Genomic DNA, 20,544 nt, shown 5'->3' with positions numbered 1-20,544 from the left:
GGCCCATAGGTATATGATCAAAAGTAGTGCACTATATAGGGAATAGGGTGCCATTTGGGATGTAAGCAACCATACTGTGACCATTGAGATGCCTGGGAAAAAACTGATTGTGTAGGCAGCCAGTAACCGCAAGAAAAGACATAAGAACAGCTGTGCATTAAAGAAAACCTGCCTTACAGTTCCTTATTGTCTTTAGTTAGGGTGAAACAAACAACAAACCAGGAGTCTGATTAGCATCTTTATTTGATATTTTATTTACAAACGCACACATTGTCGCCATGGATAACAATTCATGTCGTTCAATTTAAGTTAAGATCTCTTTTCTGATATAAACATCAGTAGTAGAATATTACAGTGAGTATCCTAGCAACATGTCTCCTCTTCATTTTGTAAAGTACATCAGAATGAAGAGCACATTCAAGATGAGGACAACCAACAAATCGATCAATTACCAATAATCAATTGGATACCATACCGATTGATTGCTGATTGGGCAAACAAATAGCCCAAGGTGAGAAAGCAACGGAAGAGGAAGACGATTCACACTAATCAATCTGGTCCATGCATCTAATCAAACAGCACAACAAGAGGTTTAGAAATACCTTGAGGACTCAGAAATTACATCGCACATAGGAGATGGACTGATCAGGTATGGTGGTTGAGTCCCAAATGGCATCCTATTCCCTACATGGTGCACTACTTTTGACCAGAGCCCTATTGGCTCCTGTCAAAAGTAGTGCACTATACGCTGAGTACACAAAACAAACATTTCCACGACAGACTGACCAAGTGAATCCAGGTGAAAGCTATGATCCCTTATTGATGTCACCTGTTAAATCCACTTCAAATCAGTGTAGATGAAGGAAAGGAGACAGGTTAAAGAAGGAGCTTTAAGCCTTAAGACAATTGAGACATGGAATGTGTACCGTTCAGAGGGTGAATGGGCAAGACACAAAATCTAAGTGCCTTTGAATGGGGTATGGCAGTAGGTGCGCCATTTTTTTTGTCAAGCACTGCAACGCTGCTGGGTTTTTCCACGCTCAACAGTTTCCCGTGTGTATCAAGAATGGTCCACCACCCAAAGGACATCCAGCCAACTTGACACAACTGTGGGAAGCATTGGAGTCAACATGGGCCAGCATCCCTGTGGAACGCTTTTGACATCTTGTCCATGCCCCGACGAATTGAGGCTGTTCTGAGGGTAAAAGGGGGGGTGCAACTTAATGTTAGGATATTTGGTATACTCGATGTATAGAGAATAAGGTGCCCTTTGGGACGCAACCAAAGTTAAATAAATGAACCCCTTGAAGACAAACACGTCATTTTCAACATACACCCTAAAAAAACAAGTTGATGAGAGTGATCTTTTGGAAGACCAAGGCACAGAGGAGGCCGCTGTGGCAAATTATTCTAAATTAAGGACTTTCTTGAACTACAAATGATCAAGGTCAGAGGCACACATTTCAGGAGCTTGACAAAGTCCAGGTAGGTGTGAGGGGGGGTAGTCTCTCCTTGAAGTGCCCTGTTGCCTGCACAGGACACTAGTGGATGGAGGAAGTGTGTAGAACAGAATATATTTCTATCTACAGTGACAGTACAGCTACTGTCCATATGCAAACAGAATAGATGTAGAGTGATGTCGTGGCAGCCATTTTGTTCGAGTTCTGTGTCATCTTCGCAGCAGAGGAGAGATTGTATGGCAGGTACTTGGTACGTCCTTAATTGAGCTTTAAAATGGGCCAAACCTAAGTGAAAACACCCCATAGATTCTGGACAATCGTGAATAGTCTGAATGGACCAGTAACTGCCTACCCCTCCAGAACAGAGAGGTCTGTTACAATTCACCAAGTCATCTATTGATACCCGCATACATGTACAGTGGACCCAAAACACACATAGGCATGTGTATGTGTGGACGTAAGACTGCTGTATAAAGTTGAAAAAGTGGTATTATCTGCCATGATCACTTCCACATGGGCGAGGAGGCAGGACGGGCCATTTTAGGTCCAGGTATCCGTGTTGCTGTGGGGGTTTTGCAGGCAGAGACAGCAGCTCTAGAGGGCTCTGTGCCGGGGCTCGTCTTGGTTGTTTTAGTCCTGGCCGCAGCTATAACAGCTGTACGGATGGCTTTAGCCGTAGCAGAGGAGGAGCTGTGTGGGGAGCGGGGTTGAGAGGAGTGTTGGGTCTCAGAGTTGGCAGTGGGGGCGACACGTTTGGTCACCCTGAGAGGGGAGCCTCTGACAAAGCCTGGCTGGCTGCTAGCTGTACTACTAGTGGTGCTGGTGCTAGAAGTCCTTTCCCTCTCTGGTCCAAGCCCCAGCCCAGCTCTCTCTGATGCCTGGCGGGTCAAGGTGGGTTTCCCTGGGGCCTGCTGCTGGTTCTCACCCCCAGCCTGGATCCTCTCACTCCTGGTGCTACTGCTCCGCTTCACCTCTGTCTGGGTAGTAGTAGGACGTGTGATGGGGGAGGAGCGTATGGAGGCGCTGCGTATGGACGGGGACGCCAGACAAGTGGAACGTGGTGTAGTCTGTAAATTAGGATTTGGGACGGGGCCAGTGGGTGTCTCTGGTTTGGAAATAAAACGCACCCTATGGATGCCTGTATTGTTCGGTTGACCTGCACGAGGTACCAAGCCCCTCTTAGCCCCTCCTCGGACAACAGGAGTGTTCCCCCCGCTCCGAGAGTCCTCTTTCCCCATTGGAAGCCCGGCACCAGCCCCTGGAGTCTCTGCCTGCCTCTCTTTCCTCCACTTGGAACATAGGCTGGGTGGGGCTCTAGGGAGGGTTGAGGTGGGAGTGGGAGGAGGGGATATGGTGTCGTAAGAACGCAGGCCTCGGACCAGGGTGTGGTACTCCAGGGTTTCGCCCACACGTGGGTACGACCGGTCCCTCTCCCTGTCAGGGCTGGAGACCTCTGGGCATTGATGTGCCCGCTGTGGGCTCAGCTCTGGTAGGCTGGGAGGCAGCCAGCTCTGTTCCACTGGTGTAGAGGGAGATTCTGTTTCCCTCTGCTGGGTTGTTCCCCCCTCAGGCCTCAGCTCCAAACCACTTCCTTGTGTGGTCTCCTTGGCTCCCTTAGCCTCCTGCGATTGGACACCGTCTGGGGGGTCAGTGGCCATGGATGATTCTGATTGGCTCTCAAAGGGCTGCTGAGTCACCTCAGTGACCGTTGACCCTGTGAGAGGAGCGAGGTCAGGGTCTTGATGCGCTGCGTCTCTGACTGAGGAGTCTGTGGCATTCGCCTGAGAAACGGGGGTAGGCTCAGTCCCCACTAGGCCGTACCTGTGTCTAAGACCAATGGTATTTCTTCTCACACTGGGAATGGCAGTAGTGGTAGTGGAGGAGTGTCTATGAGGACTGGCCATAGACTTAGTGGTCAGTACACGCTGGTCCAGGCTGGCATCAACTGTCCGTTCATGGTGAGTTTTAGTCACTCGAGCCATTGGTGTGAGTCGGCTTTCATTGAAGTTAGTAGCAATTCCATGTTGGGTTTGTGTGGCATAGGCAATAGTGTCCTGCCTGTTTTGGGGGACATTGAATCTAAGTCCACACTGGGTTTGAGTGACATTAGAAGTCAGTTCATGTTGAGGTTGTGAGACTTGAGTCTGAGTTGTCCCCTCATGATGTGGTCTCTTTGTCTCCAGGACTGGTTGGTGCTGATGGACCAGGGGCTCTGTCCTGGTCTCTGTCCCCAGGGACGGTCTCTCCTGGCTGGGGTAGGTGGGGCAGGGTAGCCCTGGGGAGGTCTGAAGAGGAGCGGAGGTGGTGTCCTGGATTAGGTTGGAAGTGTAGTTCTGGAAGCGGGTGGAGGAGGTTTGAGGAGGAGGGGAGGATGAGGAGTTGTTTTGGAGGAGATGAGAGTTGTAGTTCTGGAGGTGGTTGGAGAGCCTACGGTTCTCCTGGGTTCTAAGGCTGCGCTGGCTCCAAGTGTGGCTCAGGTTCTCAAGGGTTCTTTCCAGGTCATCCTGGTTCTCCTGGGTGCCCGGTGGAGACACCTGACCCAGAACCACACCCAGGTCCAGCCCTGTACACACGGCCACAGAGCGACGCTTCTCCACCATCTCTCGCTCTCGCTCCATCCGCTTCTGCTCCTTCTGTTTCCGCTCTGCGTTTTCCTGAGAGGGAACAGGATGAGTTAAAGGAGTTTCAGGTAAAATAAGAAACATAAAGTATACATTTATCAGCAAAGCATCTACGCATCTATCTACGTATCTATCTACGACGTATCTATCATATCTATCTACGTATCTATCATATAATCTTTTTTTCCTCATCTGTCTATAACTCCTTACACACACACACACAGGTGAAGTCGGAAGTTTACACACACTTAGGTTGGAGTCATTAAAACTCGTTTTTCAACCACTCCACAAATTTCTTTTTAACAAACTATAGTTTTGGCAAGTCGGTTAGGACATCTGCTTTGTGCATTGTGCAAAGTAATTTTTCCAACAATTGTTTACAGACAGATTACTTCACTTATAATTCACTGTATCACAATTCGAGTGGGTCAGAAGTTTACATACACTAAATTGGCTGGGCCTTTAAACAGCTTGGAAAATTCCAGAAAATGATGTCATGGCTTTAGAAGCTTCTGATAGGCTAATTGACATCATTTGAGTCAATTGGAGATCATACTTTTTGGAGAAATGTCCTCTGGTCTGATTAAACAAAATAGAACTTTGGCGATAATGACCATCGTTATGTTTGGAGGAAAAAGGGGGTTGCTTGCAAGCCGAAGAACACCATCCCAACTGTGAAGCACGGGGTGGCAGCATTATGCTGTGGGGGTGCTTTGCTGCAGGAGGGACTGGTGCACTTCACAAAATAGATGGCATCATGAGGAAGGAAAATTATGTGGATATATTGAAGCAACATCTCAGGACATCAGTCAGGAAGTTAAAGCTTGGTCGCAAATGGGTCTTCCAAATGGACAATGACCCCAAGCATACTTCCAACAAAGTCAAGGTATTGGAGTGGCCATCACAAAGCCCTGACCTCAATCCTATAGAACATTTGTGAGCAGAAAAAGCGTGTGCGAGCAAGGAGGCCTACAAACCTGACTCAGTTACACCAGCTCTGTCAGGAGGAAGGGGCCAAAATTCACCCAACCTATTGTGGGAAGCTTGTGGAAGGCTACCCGAAACGTTTGACCCAGGTTAAACAATTTAAAGGTAATGCTACCAAATACTAATTGAGTGTATGTAAACTTCTGACCCACTGGGAATGTGATAAAATAAATAAAAGCTTAAATAAATCACTCTACTATTATTCTGACATTTCACATTCTTAAAATAAAGTGGTGATCCTAACTGATCTAAGACAGGGAATTTTTACTAGGATTAAATGTCAGGAATTGTGAAAAACTGAGTTTAAGGTGTATGTAAAATTCCGACTTCAACTGTATGTATAGTTTTTTTGTGTGCTCTAGGGCAACGGTGTCTAGATGAAGCCCAACCTAGTTCTACAATTTCTCTTCTTAAAATCAGATTTTAAGCCCAACCCTAAACCCAACCCTAAGCCTAAGCCCAGACCCAAACCCAACCTTGAATTAGGACCAAAAAACTATTTAGTTTTCATACATTTTTTCAATATGGACAAAATGTGGACTTTGGTCATGTAGGGTGAACCCATGCAGACAGCTTGATGTAAAGCAGTTGGTCTCACCTGTACAGCTTGATGTAAAGCAGTTGGTCTCACCTGTACAGCTCTTTGGAAGCGAAGGCAGAAGGAGTGGAAGACCCTGCAGGCCTCCTCCAGTTTAAAGGTGCTGTCATCCTCACAGAAGAATTCGACCAGAGCCTGACTGGACATCCTCATCCCCTCCACCTCATCCTCCGCCTCCTTCAGACGCTCCTCTGCCACCTAGAGATGGAGAGAGCAAGATTAGACTCACTGTTGTGCATTTTGACTCAGGAGGACGAATATGGAGGGAAGAGACTCAGAGTTAACCAAAGCCGTGTGAGTTTCAGTTTTGTTCTTTGTGAGTTCATAAATTCTCACTTCACTAGATACCATAGATCAGTGTTTAAGAATTTAGCATGTTCTAGCTCAGTTCCGTGTAGCTCAGATGGTAGAGCATGGCGCTTGCAATGCCAGGGTTGTGGGTTCGATTCCCACGGGGGGCCAGTATGAAAAAATTATAATATATATATATATATTTTTTTTTATATATAAGAGCGTCTGCTAAATGGCTAAAATGTAAATGTAAAAATGTTCTAAATCCATGTTCTAGAATCTAGTTCAGTTCCGTACCTCCAGGAAAGGCTGTGTGAGCTGCTGGATGTCTGCCTCCGTCTGGACACTGATCCTGAGGGATGCCACACGGCTGTGGAGCCTGGAGAGATCCTCTACTACAGACTCCTCACACAACCTATAGGAAGACAGAGACGAGAGATGCATTACTTTACATGACATTAAAAAGGTAGACTCAGCGATATGAGGTGGCTGCAGAAAGTAAACAGCATAGTGGGTCAATTTCCGTAACAACTAAGAGCGTTAAAGCACGAGGCTCAACTTCTCCCTGGCTATCACACTGTGAAGAGGCTGAAGCGAACCCGTGCACTCGCGCAGATACTTGTGTGTGACCGTGTGAGAGCAAAGTGTTGCATCTCGCTCATCTCAATATCTCCGGTGCTGCTCGTGGCAACGTCATTTCGCAGAGTCCACCTTTATAGATGATAGTAAAGTGATTACAGTGAGATTCTGTGACCCAACAACTAGATGGCATCTGTTCTAAAAGTTGGCCAAACTGTGTAAATGTACAGCTCTGGATAAAACCATGTGTTTTTAACCACAACCCAATCTGTTGGTCCATGAGAGACTATGCTGCAAAGTAAAACATACAAGGAGTCTTTGTTTCAGAAGATGCTGTTACTAAGATTATAAGTCAAAGCGGTGGTTCCCAAGCTGTGACCTAGATAGAGCTGTTATTTTCCTCTGACAGACATCTTAATACGTCCAAGATTTCCCCTTTGGCTCTACCCCAGCAGGAGTAGGCTGTCGCTCATTACTAGGTCCTGACTGACGGACAGTAACACCGATACCCACAGAGTAACTGACAGTAAAGGGTGTATCCCAAATGGCACCCTATTCCCTATATAGTACATCGACAAAAAGTATTGGGTGCCATTTGGGACTCAATCTAAGTGTCCTACATAGCTAACCAAACCCAACAGAGCCGTGATATTGGATTGAAACAGAAATGTTGTCATGAGCCATATTAAAAAGGTGATAGTTATATCACTAACAGCTGGACAGAGCTCCAGTACTGTAACACAATACAGTCCTGTTGAAACTAGTCTTAAAGCAGCCGTAGTGTCTGTGTGTGTTAGCAGCCTGCTGGAGCGTATTGATGTTATAGGGCGGATCTCATATGCTCCCCCGAAGCATACAAAACACCACGGGCCACGTTCAAACACTTCAGATTGCTTCCTTCCTTCTTTCCTCTGTTTAATTAATTACAGATCTGCTGGACTGGTTAAAAGCAATGAAGTGGAAACCTTGCTTTACGCGCAGATCACGCAAAGATCTGGGCTCGCCCCAAGGTACATTTTCAAACTATTAGAACAGGGGCTCATTCAGCAGGACAACGTTTTGGAACGTTCGGATAGAAACATGCCTCTCTGACACGTAGACCAAGGAATCATGTTGGCTCTATTCATGGCAATTCTATCTGCAACGTTCGACAATGTTTGGCAACTGAACGTGGCCCATTCCCTATGAGGAAGGGGGGCATTTCTAAACTGGGGGGGGTCTGTATTATTGGCTCTTACTGACCTGGATGTGGGGCCGACATGTCCTAGTTGGCTGGGAAACGACAGTAAACTCTGGTCCTTTTTCACCGCTTCCTGTGGAGACAGAGACGGCGCTGATCCAGCTATTGTTTCACACAGTGAGCCGTCATAATTCTGTCTGAATCATTGCATTGTGTCACGATTCAGTGTGTTGATATGGTTATTGTGAAAGTAATAATTAATGGTTGGTCAAATACAACAAATACCCAACACATAGTTTGAAAGACATTCTGAAGACCCATTTCATCTATGCCAATTGAACAATTCTGCTAAATAAGTGTCAAGTTTTTCAAAGGAAACTAAATGTGCAGTCTGTCAGATGGTTGTTAGTCTTCAATAAAGAGTAGTCTGGGATTCATTCTGTCGTCTTTGAACTGCATCTAGAGAGAGTTTCTTGAGATGTGTGGCATATTACTGCTATAGCTTAAGTCTTCACTGAAAGATCAATTAAAGTCAAGCACTTCAAGGGTCTCCTCTTCACTGCAAATGTGATTTACATAGTGTACAAAACATTACGAACACCTGCTCTTTCCATGACAGACTGACCAGGTGAATCCAGGTGAAACCTACGATCCCTTAATGATGTCACCTGTTAAATCCACTTCAATCAGTGTAGATGAAGGGGAGGAGACAGGTTAAAGAAGGATTTTTAAGCCTTGAGACAAACTTTGATTGTGTATGTGTGCCATTCAGAGGGTGAAGATTGAAGTGCCTTTGAACGGGGTATGGCAGTAGGTGCCAGGCGCACCGTTTTGAGTGTGTCAAGAACTGCAATGCTGCTGGGTTTTTCACGCTCAACAGTTTTCTGTGTGTATCAAGAATAGTCCACCACCCAAAGGACATCCAGCCAACTGGACACAACTGTGGGAAGCATTAGAGTCAACATGGGCCAGCATCCCTGTGGAATGCTTTCGACACCTTGTACAGAGTCGATTCCCTGACGAATTGAGGCTGTTCTGAGGGCAAAAGGGGATGCAACTCAATATTAGGAAGGTGTATATTTGACTACATCAGGGTAGGAGTGCTGATCTACAGTAGGATCAGTTTTGCATTTTTGATGATAATGAATACAGCTATATGCACAAAAAGGTACCTGATCCTAGATCAGGTCTTACCATGGCCACGAAGTGCAGGAGGTTCATGCCTGGCTTGTTGGCTTTGGTGTCGGCCAGCTTGAGCAGAGAAGCGATTCGGAACCCTGCTGCGTTGCCTGCGTACCCACCCTGAGGTCAAATACAGTAGGTCAGTGAAAAGAGGTCACACACACACACACACACACACACACACACACACACACCCCCGACATCTTAAACAAACACAACATTACAAAACCCAGGTGCAGCCAGAGTGACGCTCCAGACCCCAGTCCCAGACCCCAGTCCCACACCCCAGTCCCAGACCCCAGTCCCAGACCCCCGTCCCACGTCCCAGACCCCCGTCCCAGACCCCAGTCCCACACCCCAGTCCCAGACCCCAGTCCCCAGTCCCAGACCCCAGACCCAGACCCCAGTCCCACACCCCAGTCCCAGACCCCAGTCCCACACCCCCGTCCCAGACCCCCGTCCCAGACCCCCTTCCCAGACCCCAGACCCCCGTCCCAGACCCCAGTCCCAGACCCCAGTCACAGACCCCAGTCCCACACCCCAGTCCCAGACCCCCGTCCCAGACCCCAGTCGCAGACCCCAGTCCCACACCCCAGTCCCAGACCCCAGTCCCAGACCCCAGTCCCAGACCCCAGTCCCAGACCCCAGTCCCACACCCCAGTCCCAGACCCCAGTCCCACACCCCAGTCCCAGACCCCCGTCCCAGACCCCCGTCCCAGACCCCAGTCCCAGACCCCAGTCCCAGACCCCAAACCCCAGTCCCAGACCCCAGTCCCAGACCCCCGTCCCAGACCCCCGTCCCAGACCCAGACCCCCGTCCCAGACCCAGACCCCCGTCCCAGACCCCCTTCCCAGACCCCCTTCCCAGACCCAGACCCCAGTCCCAGACCCCCGTCCCAGACCCCAGTCCTACACCAGCAGCATTGTGCACACAAATAAAGGACGTCTCTCTATTTCATCTGAAAGATAGAAAGGAAGGAGGAAGAGAAAGAAGACATGACTCACAGCGTTCATGTAGTTTCCTGCCTTCAGAACCAGACGGAGGATGGAGTGCAGCTCAGGACAGCTCAACAGCTCTGAGACAGAGACAGAGGGACAGCGGGACAGACAAACGGACGGACAGACGGATATAAAACTGGTGAATAAAACGATCTCATATCTTCTTTAGACAAAAACCCACGTGGCCCATCTGTAGCCTACAGTACATCACGTCACTAATTCTGAACCAACTTCAGGTCACCATCCCAGACTAAACTCAAACAAGACTGAACACTTAGAAGAGAAACTAAAAACCCTGCTGGTGATTAAAGGGGAAACTAAAAACCCCTGCTGGTGATTAAAGGGGAAACTAAAAAACCCTGCTGGTGATTAAAGGGGAAACTAAAAACCCTGCTGGTGATTAAAGGGGAAACTAAAAACCCTGCTGGTGATTAAAGGGGAAACTAAAAACCCTGCTGGTGATTAAACGGGAAACTAAAACCCCCTGCTGGTGATTAAAGGGGAAACTAAAAACCCCTGCTGGTGATTAAAGGGGAAACTAAAACCCCCTGCTGGTGATTAAAGGGGAAACTAAAACCCCCTGCTGGTGATTAAAGGGGAAACTAAAAACCCCTGCTGGTGATTAAAGGGGAAACTAAAACCCCCTGCTGGTGATTAAAGGGGAAACTAAAAACCCTGCTGGTGATTAAAGGGGAAACTAAAACCCCCTGCTGGTGATTAAAGGGGAAACTAAAAACCCCTGCTGGTGATTAAAGGGGAAACTAAAACCCTGCTGGTGATTAAAGGGGAAACTAAAAACCCTGCTGGTGATTAAAGGGGAAACTAAAACCCCCTGCTGGTGATTAAAGGGGAAACTAAAAACCCTGCTGGTGATTAAAGGGGAAACTAAAAACTCCTGCTGGTGATTAAAGGGGAAACTAAAACCCTGCTGGTGATTAAAGGGGAAACTAAAACCCCCTGCTGGTGATTAAAGGGGAAACTAAAACCCCCTGCTGGTGATTAAAGGGGAAACTAAAACCCTGCTGGTGATTAAAGGGGAAACTAAAACCCCCTGCTGGTGATTAAAGGGGAAACTAAAACCCTGCTGGTGATTAAAGGGGAAACTAAAACCCCCTGCTGGTGATTAAAGGGGAAACTAAAACCCCCTGCTGGTGATTAAAGGGGAAACTAAAACCATGCTGGTGATTAAAGGGGAAACTAAAACCCCCTGCTGGTGATTAAAGGGGAAACTAAAACCCCCTGCTGGTGATTAAAGGGGTGGGGGCGCTGATGAAGAGCAGTAGGCCATGTTTGCGTCCGAAATGGCACCGTATTCTCTTTATAGTGCACTACTTTTTAACAGGGCCCATGGGGATCTGGACAAAAGTAGTGCCCTATGTAGGGAATAGGGTGCCATTTGGGATGCATTGGTATTATCGAAAAGAGGAAGTGGATGGGCCACAAAGGGGGTTAAACGGATGGTGATGAGTAGTAGTGTAGAGTAAAACTAAAAACAACTAAATAATAACTTCCACCATTTCATACTAAACTCAAACAAGACAAGAGCACTACAAGGGGAAGTGAACGGTATGGAAGTGAATGACCACAAAATAGTTTAAAAAGGGCGGTGATAGGGAGTAGAGTAGGCCTAGGGTTAATCCCAAATGGCACCCTATTCCCTACATAGTACACAACCTTTGAACCGGAGCCCTATGGAACCTGGTCAAAAGTAGTACACTATATAGGGAATAGGGTGCCATTTGGGACGTATCCCTTAACTAAAAGCCCCTGCTGATGGTTTACCTCTGGCCGCCTCCCTCAGACATCTGGCCGCCAGACAGAGAGAGGTCACAGCGGGGTCAAACTCCTCCTGCAGGATCATGGCGTCCAGACGCAGACGAAAGCTAACAGGGGAGAAAAGGGGAGGAGGGGGAGGAGAGGAGAGAGGAGAGGAGAAGGGGAGGAGAGGAGAGGAGGAGGGGGGGGAGAGGGAGAGGAGGAGGGGGGGGAGAGGGGGAGGAGGGGAGAGGGGGAGGAGGGAGATGAGAGAGGGAGGAGGGAGATGAGAGAGGAGAGGAGAGGGGGAGGAGGGAGATGAGAGAGGAGAGGAGAGGGGGAGGAGGGAGATGAGAGAGGAGAGGGGGAGGAGAGGAGGGGGAGAGGAGAGGAGGGAGAGGAGGGGGAGGGGAGGGGGGTTAGAGGAGGGAGAGGGGGGGAGGGGAGGGGAGGAGAGGAGAGGAGAGGATGGAAGTGGTTAGAGCCATATCGATCATCAGAGAGACACACATCAGCACAGAGTGGAAAGTTAGTGAGTCAGCCATTAGTGTGTGGAGAGTGGGAGTCACTGCAAAATGAGAACAGCAGATAAATTGGCATATTTTGCAACACAGTTTGAACTTCAAGGTTAGGGTTTGTAATAGTTTAAAACAGTGAAGTGCTAGGTTGTGTGGTATACCTGGGGACTTCCACTAGCAGAATCATGAAGAGGTCAGGCTCCCCAAGCCTACTGCGCTCTCCCTTGAACCTCTTCAGACGAGCCTCCTGTGAAAATACCCAGACAGACAACTTAGAGATATTATCAGTCAGCTTTCCTGCTACATTCTACAAGCCTCATTCCTTTTACTGGGAATTCCACCTAGGTTTCATTTACTAGCATCTCCAGAAATAATTTGTAGAATTTAAAACTTTGCTTGAGTCCAGTGGTAAAACCACCATCATCCAGGATGAGTCCAGCGGTAAAACCACCATCATCCAGGATGAGTCCAGCGGTAGAACCACCATCACCCAGGATGAGTCCAGCGGTAGAACCACCATCACCCAGGATGAGTCCAGCGGTAGAACCACCATCACCCAGGATGAGTCCAGCGGTAGAACCACCATCACCCAGGATGAGTCCAGCGGTAGAACCACCATCACCCAGGATGAGTCCAGCGGTAGAACCACCATCACCCAGGATGAGTCCAGCGGTAGAACCACCATCACCCAGGATGAGTCCAGCGGTAGAACCACCATCACCCAGGATGAGTCCAGCGGTAGAACCACCATCACCCAGGATGAGTCCAGCGGTAGAACCACCATCACCCAGGATGAGTCCAGCGGTAGAACCACCATCACCCAGGATAAGTCCAGTGGTAGAACCACCATCACCCAGGATGAGTCCAGCGGTAGAACCACCATCACCCAGGATGAGTCCAGCGGTAGAACCACCATCACCCAGGATGAGTCCAGCGGTAGAACCACCATCACCCAGGATGAGTCCAGCGGTAGAACCACCATCACCCAGGATGAGTCCAGCGGTAGAACCACCATCACCCAGGATGAGTCCAGCGGTAGAACCACCATCACCCAGGATGAGTCCAGCGGTAGAACCACCATCACCCAGGATGAGTCCAGCGGTAGAACCACCATCACCCAGGATGAGTCCAGCGGTAGAACCACCATCACCCAGGATGAGTCCAGCGGTAGAACCACCATCACCCAGGATGAGTCCAGCGGTAGAACCACCATCACCCAGGATGAGTCATTATTATTACTTTATATTCTTATAACCATGTCCATATACAACAACACGTGCAGTCATTGGGAACATATTTTACCACATGTATTGTCAGTAAGCCCTTCACAATTCTGAGACGATGGTGTAATGGCAAACTGTTGATTAGGATCATCAGAACCAGATGAAGAGAGGGGTGGGGGCTACAGGCTAGTCAGTGCTGTTGCAGTAGGAGCTACGGTGTGTCAGAGAGGACACGGAGCAGAGTCTTTACCTCGTCGGTGTCAGGCAGCAGTTTGCAGAGCTCTGCCAGTTTCTCTGCCCCATAGCGGGTCCCGACCCCCTGCCGGATATCCTCAACTATCTCCTGGGCAGCCCTGTGGAAACATGACAACACACATCAGCTCGATGGTGACATCACCTTACACACAAACACACACGCAGCTGCACTGTCTGTGGGGTTTAGAGAAATGGGGTTTAAGCCAACCCCGGAGGATGTAAGTCACTGATATACTGAGGTGATTCAAATGAACACTCATCATTTAAGAAATGAAGAAAAGAGGGGGTTTCATGCAGGGGTGTGGAATGGTGGAGGGGGTTTCATACAGGGGTCTGGAATGGCAGAGGGGGGTATCATGCAGGGGTGTGGAATAGTGGAGGGGGTATCATGCAGGGGTCTGGAATGGTGGAGGGGGTTTCATCCAGGGGTCTGGAATGGTGGAGGGGGTTTGATATTCTCTGATTACTCTGCTTGGTGCACGCACACACGCACACGCAGTCAAGCTTATCCCCTCTTATCTGACTGATTGTTGGGAAAAAAGGCCTTTGACGCCACATTGGCGACACGCTGAATGACATGTGCCCTGAGCAAACACACACACAGATATAGAAACACACACAGGCGCTCAACACAGACACTTGGGCAAACACATAAGTAGACACCCACACACAGCGGTCCTTAGAGGTTGAGTTATCGCCAGACAGAGAGAGAGAGAGCAGAAGCTGGCCAGTCCCTGACTGTATGACCTCTCCCCGACCCCGACTTCCTCCAAATGACACAAGTCTAGTATGTAGCTCAAGTCCTCCAGGAGTCTCTCCTTTCATCACCACCTACATCAGACAGCTTCACCCCATTCCTTCACTTCTTCCTTTCACCCCCTCTCTTTCCCTGGCTCTTCCTTTCTCTCCCTTATGTCCCCCCCCTTTTCTGTCTTTCTCTTACAGTCCTCCTCTCTGCCTGTCTGCCCTGTGTTCACTCTAATACCTCCTCTCTGCCTGTCTGCCCTGTGTTCACTCTAATACCATGGCTCTGCCTGTCTGCCCTGTGTTCACTCTAATACCTCCTCTCTGCCTGTCTGCCCTGTGTTCACTCTAATACCGTGGCTCTGCCTGTCTGCCCTGTGTTCACTCTAATACCGTGGCTCTGCCTGTCTGCCCTGTGTTCACTCTAATACCGTGGCTCTGCCTGTCTGCCCTGTGTTCACTCTAATACCGTGGCTCTGCCTGTCTGCCCTGTGTTCACTCTACTACCTCCTCTCTGCCTGTCTGCCCTGTGTTCACTCTAATACCTCCTCTCTGCCTGTCTGCCCTGTGTTCACTCTACTACCGTGGCTCTGCCTGTCTGCCCTGTGTTCACTAATACCGTGGCTCTGCCTGTCTGCCCTGTGTTCACTAATACCGTGGCTCTGCCTGTCTGCCCTGTGTTCACTCTAATACCTCCTCTCTGCCTGTCTGCCCTGTGTTCACTCCAATACCTCCTCTCTGCCTGTCTGCCCTGTGTTCACTCTACTACCGTGGCTCTGCCTGTCTGCCCTGTGTTCACTAATACCGTGGCTCTGCCTGTCTGCCCTGTGTTCACTAATACCGTGGCTCTGCCTGTCTGCCCTGTGTTCACTCTAATACCTCCTCTCTGCCTGTCTGCCCTGTGTTCACTCTAATACCTCCTCTCTGCCTGTCTGCCCTGTGTTCACTCTAATACCTCCTCTCTGCCTGTCTGCCCTGTGTTCACTCTAATACCATGGCTCTGCCTGTCTGCCCTGTGTTCACTCTAATACCTCCTCTCTGCCTGTCTGCCCTGTGTTCACTCTAATACCGTGGCTCTGCCTGTCTGCCCTGTGTTCACTCTAATACCGTGGCTCTGCCTGTCTGCCCTGTGTTCACTCTAATACCTCCTCTCTGCCTGTCTGCCCTGTGTTCACTCTAATACCGCGGCTCTGCCTGTCTGCCCTGTGTTCACTCTAATACCTCCTCTCTGCCTGTCTGCCCTGTGTTCACTCTAATACCTCCTCTCTGCCTGTCTGCCCTGTGTTCACTCTAATACCGTGGCTCTGCCTGTCTGCCCTGTGTTCACTCTAATACCATGGCTCTGCCTGTCTGCCCTGTGTTCACTCTAATACCTCCTCTCTGCCTGTCTGCCCTGTGTTCACTCTAATATCGTGGCTCTGCCTGTCTGCCCTGTGTTCACTCTAATACCGTGGCTCTGCCTGTCTGCCCTGTGTTCACTCTAATACCGTGGCTCTGCCTGTCTGCCCTGTGTTCACTCTAATACCTCCTCTCTGCCTGTCTGCCCTGTGTTCACTCTAATACCTCCTCTCTGCCTGTCTGCCCTGTGTTCACTCTAATACCGTGGCTCTGCCTGTCTGCCCTGTGTTCACTCTAATACCGTGGCTCTGCCTGTCTGCCCTGTGTTCACTCTAATATCGTGGCTCTGCCTGTCTGCCCTGTGTTCACTCTAATACCTCCTCTCTGCCTGTCTGCCCTGTGTTCACTCTAATACCTCCTCTCTGCCTGTCTGCCCTGTGTTCACTCTAATACCGTGGCTCTGCCTGTCTGCCCTGTGTTCACTCTAATACCTCCTCTCTGCCTGTCTGCCCTGTGTTCACTCTAATACCGTGGCTCTGCCTGTCTGCCCTGTGTTCACTCTAATACCGTGGCTCTGCCTGTCTGAATCACAGATAACATTAACCTTTGTTAAGGATTGAAAATACACGTGGCTCAACTGGGATTATCCTGATTCAAAAGAGTTGAATGAAAGGTTTTTAGCCTCTACCTTCATAACCTCCGGCCTGTTATTTCTACGCAGAACTGAATGCTGGTTACAATAACAGTCGCCACAGCTGAAATTGAGCATAATGAAAAGGTAGAGGGAGGTAGTACATGTTCTAATACCGTAGTGTCTCACGAAGGGACCAATCTGTTCAAACGACTTCCACCCATGTCGCTAATCTAAAAGTACCTTGTGACTCACACAAGACAAACAAGGTCCATGTAAGAAGACATGTTTTTGTCCATAGGCTCACCTCTCTTCATATAAAGGCTTTCAACTACATGTTCTGACAGATATTTTGTTTAGAGAGAAGCTCTCTTCAAGTAGGACGCAAACAATTGAATCTCCGTGAACTCTGTGTTCAGTAAACGCGCGGGCATGACAACATACCTGCTCTGCAAGAAGGCATCGTCTGGTAGCTACCATCATACCCACTAGTGTTGTCACAAAACCAGAATTTTGACTTCGATACGCGATACCATCACTATACCACGGTAAAGAAATAAGTGGTATTAGCCAAAGACGCAGAATGACACTTGATCCGGAGAGATCTGTAGAGTTCAATATCATTACTTTTGAAATGTTTGAATGTATGCATTAATGAATCAATTATACAAATCAATGTGACAGTTTATTACCAATCTAACCACATAAACGGTAATCATTTATTTGAATGGTAAATCTCTATTGATAAAACTGGGTAAACCGAGATGTAGCCAAGGTCTTTTCACAATACAGATGAATACATATTCAATAGGGGTGTGTGCAAGCATTGTGTTATTGATCTTGTTTTGGCTGATTTCATGAGGCTACAGATGAAACACTGTTTACCTTCCATTTGGGACTTATTTTATTGGACTGATCAACAACAATCTCTTCTTTTACAAACGTGTACGCTGTCTCTTCACGACCATGACGTCATTCACACACAAAGTCCGTTCCAGGCTCGAGGAAAGATTATCTTGACTGGGAGAGACGTGAGGTGAGGGAAACAAAGTGAATTAATAACGTTTTTGGTAACAATCAGCAATATTCTGCGTTACGGTTTGCTTATTATCACAAACAAGGTACTAGGGTAGTGAATTGATGTTGTCTTCGTCTGTAAGCTAGCAAGGAAAGTTAGCCTACAAAGCTGGAAGCTACCGGTATCTTCTGTAGTATTCTAGCCTGTACTGGACATTGTTTTGGGAACAGTAATTAGCAGTTTAAACATTTCTTTCTACATGTTAACTTCTGTGCAGCATGAGTGGGGAGCTAACATGATGCAGCCCAGACTCCCAGTGAGTTCAGTGGTTCCTCATGGCAGGCTAGAGCTAGTAATGAGTGAGTGGAGGGTGTGGAGCAGGCACGGTGCTCTAATGAGTGAGGAGGCTATAAGTGTCATCGGCTGCGCTGATAGACAGACTAGATCCTCTCTCAATCAGTAGACGACGTGCGACACATTTGACAGAAGTACAGAGAGTAACAAATTCTAGTACTGAAGCGTTTTTCATGTTCTAGTATCGAAAAAGTACCTACGTTTTGGTGTACCGTGCAATACTAATACCCACAGAGACCAACACACAGAGACCAACCATATCTGACCCACAGAGACCAACCCACAGACACCAACCATATCTGACCCACAGAGACCAACCATATCTGACCCACAGAGACCAACCATATCTGACCCACAGAGACCAACCATATCTGCAGCATCAACCAAGAGACATTCCAAACAGTACACCGATTTTAAACCTACGATCTAAACTCTACATAAAATAAAAGTGAAAAGTGAAAACATCAAGCTATAGAAAAGCACAACCTTTGGTTTTACAAGTCATTTAAATACTTTTCACCTTGTGTTTACAGACTCAAAGACTCTACAGAGTAAAGGAGGAGGACTATGAATGGCACCCTATTCGCTACAGGGCCATCGTCAAATGTAGTGCACTATAAAGGGAACAGGGTGCTATTTGGGATGCAGCCTATGTCCGACTGTCTTTACTGGAGGGCAGCACTCCTTAACGGTCTGAGCAGGTGTCAACTTTGACCCCTTGGCTCACCATCTTACCCCCCTACCACCCTCACCCTGTGCCCCCCCCCCCCCCCCCCCCTACAGTCCAGCTGCTAAGGCAGGATGCCATCTCATCTGCACCTGTCACCTTCTTGACACCCCCTCTCCCCTCATACTTAGAAGATCCCCCCCCACACTTCCCACTCCTCGATAGAAGCCCATCCTCTCCAGTCCATCTCCAGTGTGAAGGGTTGTTCCCCTGGGTGCAATCCTAGCCCCTTGTGTTTCCCCCTACAGACTCTAATAGCTTTTCTGATTCATGGCGCTTGACCTCTGATACCAGAGCAGCATGTGCTCTCTAGGACCTTACAGATAAATACTTCTTCGAAAAAAGAAAATGAAAGAGTGTGATGAGGAAAGGGAAGTAGATCCTTACGTCTTAAACTGCCGTAGAAATATTCCAACATTCATACTGCGTTTGGAGTCCAGTAGTGAGACCTGCAAACACACACACAGAGAACATGTCAGATACTATCATCAAGGTGGAATAATAGTCAGTAGTCTACCGGTATCTCACTGGAGGCTACTGAGGGGAGGACGGCTCATAATAATGGCTGGAACGGAGCCAATGTAATGTATTTGATACCATTCCACTGATTCCGCTCCAGCCATTACCACGAGCCCGTCCTCCCCAATTAAGGTGCCACCAGCCTCCTGCGTGGTATATGCAGTATCTCATTCAACTTTACAGACAACACATTCTATCAATATATGCTACCTGGCAGTTTAAACCACACCTAGCCTCGGTGCCGGTCAGTGTCAGTTTAAACCACACCTAGCCTTGGTGCCGGTCAGTGTCAGTTTAAACCACACCTAGCCTCGGTGCCGGTCAGTGTCAGTTTAAACCACACCTAGCCTTGGTGCCGGTCAGTGTCAGTTTAAACTACACCTAGCTTTGGTGCCAGTCAGTGTCAGTTTAAACCACACCTAGCCTCGGTGCCGGTCAGTGTCAGTTTAAACCACACCTAGTCAGTGTCTGCCACTAGCCAGCATGCTGTTGTCTTGGCACAGCAACAACATTCCACTGTAGTATGCACACACAGACTGGCACTAACTCATACTGCGCTCCTATCCCATACCTTGTCTGTGGTGCTGTCTCTCTCTCCCACCCATCTCCAGTCCTCTCATCTTCTCTCTCACCCATCTCCAGTCCTCTCATCCCCTCTCCCACCCATCTCCAGTCCTCTCATCCATCTCCAGTCCTCTCAACCCCTCTCCCACCCATCTCCAGTCCTCTCATCCTCTCTCCCACCATCTCCAGTCCTCTCATCCTCTCTCTCACCCATCTCCAGTCCTCTCATCGTCTCTCTCACCCATCTCCAGTCCTCTCATCCTCTCTCTCACCCATCTCCAGTCCTCTCATCCTCTCTCCCACCCATCTCCAGCCCCATCATCCTCTCCCAGCTATCTCACCTTATCCGTGGTGTTGTCCTGGGGTGAACTGCATCGCATCAGCACAGACCTCCGTCTCAAACTCCCGGCTCTGTCCTGAGGTTTACAGTCCTTCTGTCTAAACAGCTCATCCAGAGAGTGGAGGTCTATAGGGAACTCTTCCTCCTCCGTAGCCGCTCCACTCCAGACACTTTTCCTCCCCTCCACCTTCTCCTTAGGGATCTGCTCCCAGTTCAGCTTCCTCAGCCGGCTGCGACGGGCCGAGTCCATACGGGTCAGAGGAGAGGAGGTGAAGGGAGGTGGAGGAGGTGGGGGAGGTGGCAGAGGAGTAGGAGCAGGGGTGAGGGGTAGGGGAGCAGGGGCAGGAAGGACAGGGAGGGTGTCCATGGCTGTCACTTCCAAGATGAGGGGCGCAACACCGCGAGGGCTGGCGGGTGGCGTTCCATGAAAGGCACGGGACTCCTTGAAGGACACAGTCAGGTTGATAAGCATAGAGGCTAGTTGGGAGTTAGGATAGGGCTCAACTAGGGTTTAGGACTGGGACTGGTTGTGGTCTAGCATTGCGGATAGCAAGAGTTCAACATGGATAGATGGATATTGACATTTAGGGTATAGGGGCTAGTTAGGGTGTAGATTTGATGCTTGTTAGGGTGCGTCCCAAAGGGCTAGTAGTCTCTACTC

The 20,544-nt window shown here is 48.8% G+C and overlaps 1 protein-coding gene across 1 annotated transcript; it reads right to left on the bottom strand.

Moving 5' to 3' along the window:
• Positions 1 to 232: 232 nt before the first annotated feature.
• LOC311104663 (uncharacterized protein) lies at positions 233 to 20,355 on the bottom strand (the record flags this gene model as incomplete). The annotated part of the gene is made up of 11 exons (XM_084146534.1): positions 233 to 4,114; positions 5,700 to 5,864; positions 6,255 to 6,372; positions 7,779 to 7,849; positions 8,911 to 9,018; positions 9,904 to 9,974; positions 11,680 to 11,780; positions 12,332 to 12,417; positions 13,644 to 13,746; positions 18,848 to 18,909; positions 19,885 to 20,355. 11 exons carry the CDS (start codon positions 20,353 to 20,355, stop codon positions 1,964 to 1,966), a joined length of 3,507 nt encoding a protein of 1,168 aa, XP_084002660.1. The 3' UTR covers positions 233 to 1,963.
• Between the last annotated feature and the right edge of the window lie 189 nt (positions 20,356 to 20,544).

The sequence above is a fragment of the Coregonus lavaretus genome (assembly GCF_964263955.1).
Source record: "Coregonus lavaretus genome assembly, chromosome: 29".
Classification (NCBI taxonomy): Eukaryota; Metazoa; Chordata; class Actinopteri; order Salmoniformes; family Salmonidae; genus Coregonus; species Coregonus lavaretus.
The sequence above is the reverse complement of the archived record's forward strand: the minus strand, read 5'-3'. Positions and strand labels throughout refer to the sequence as shown.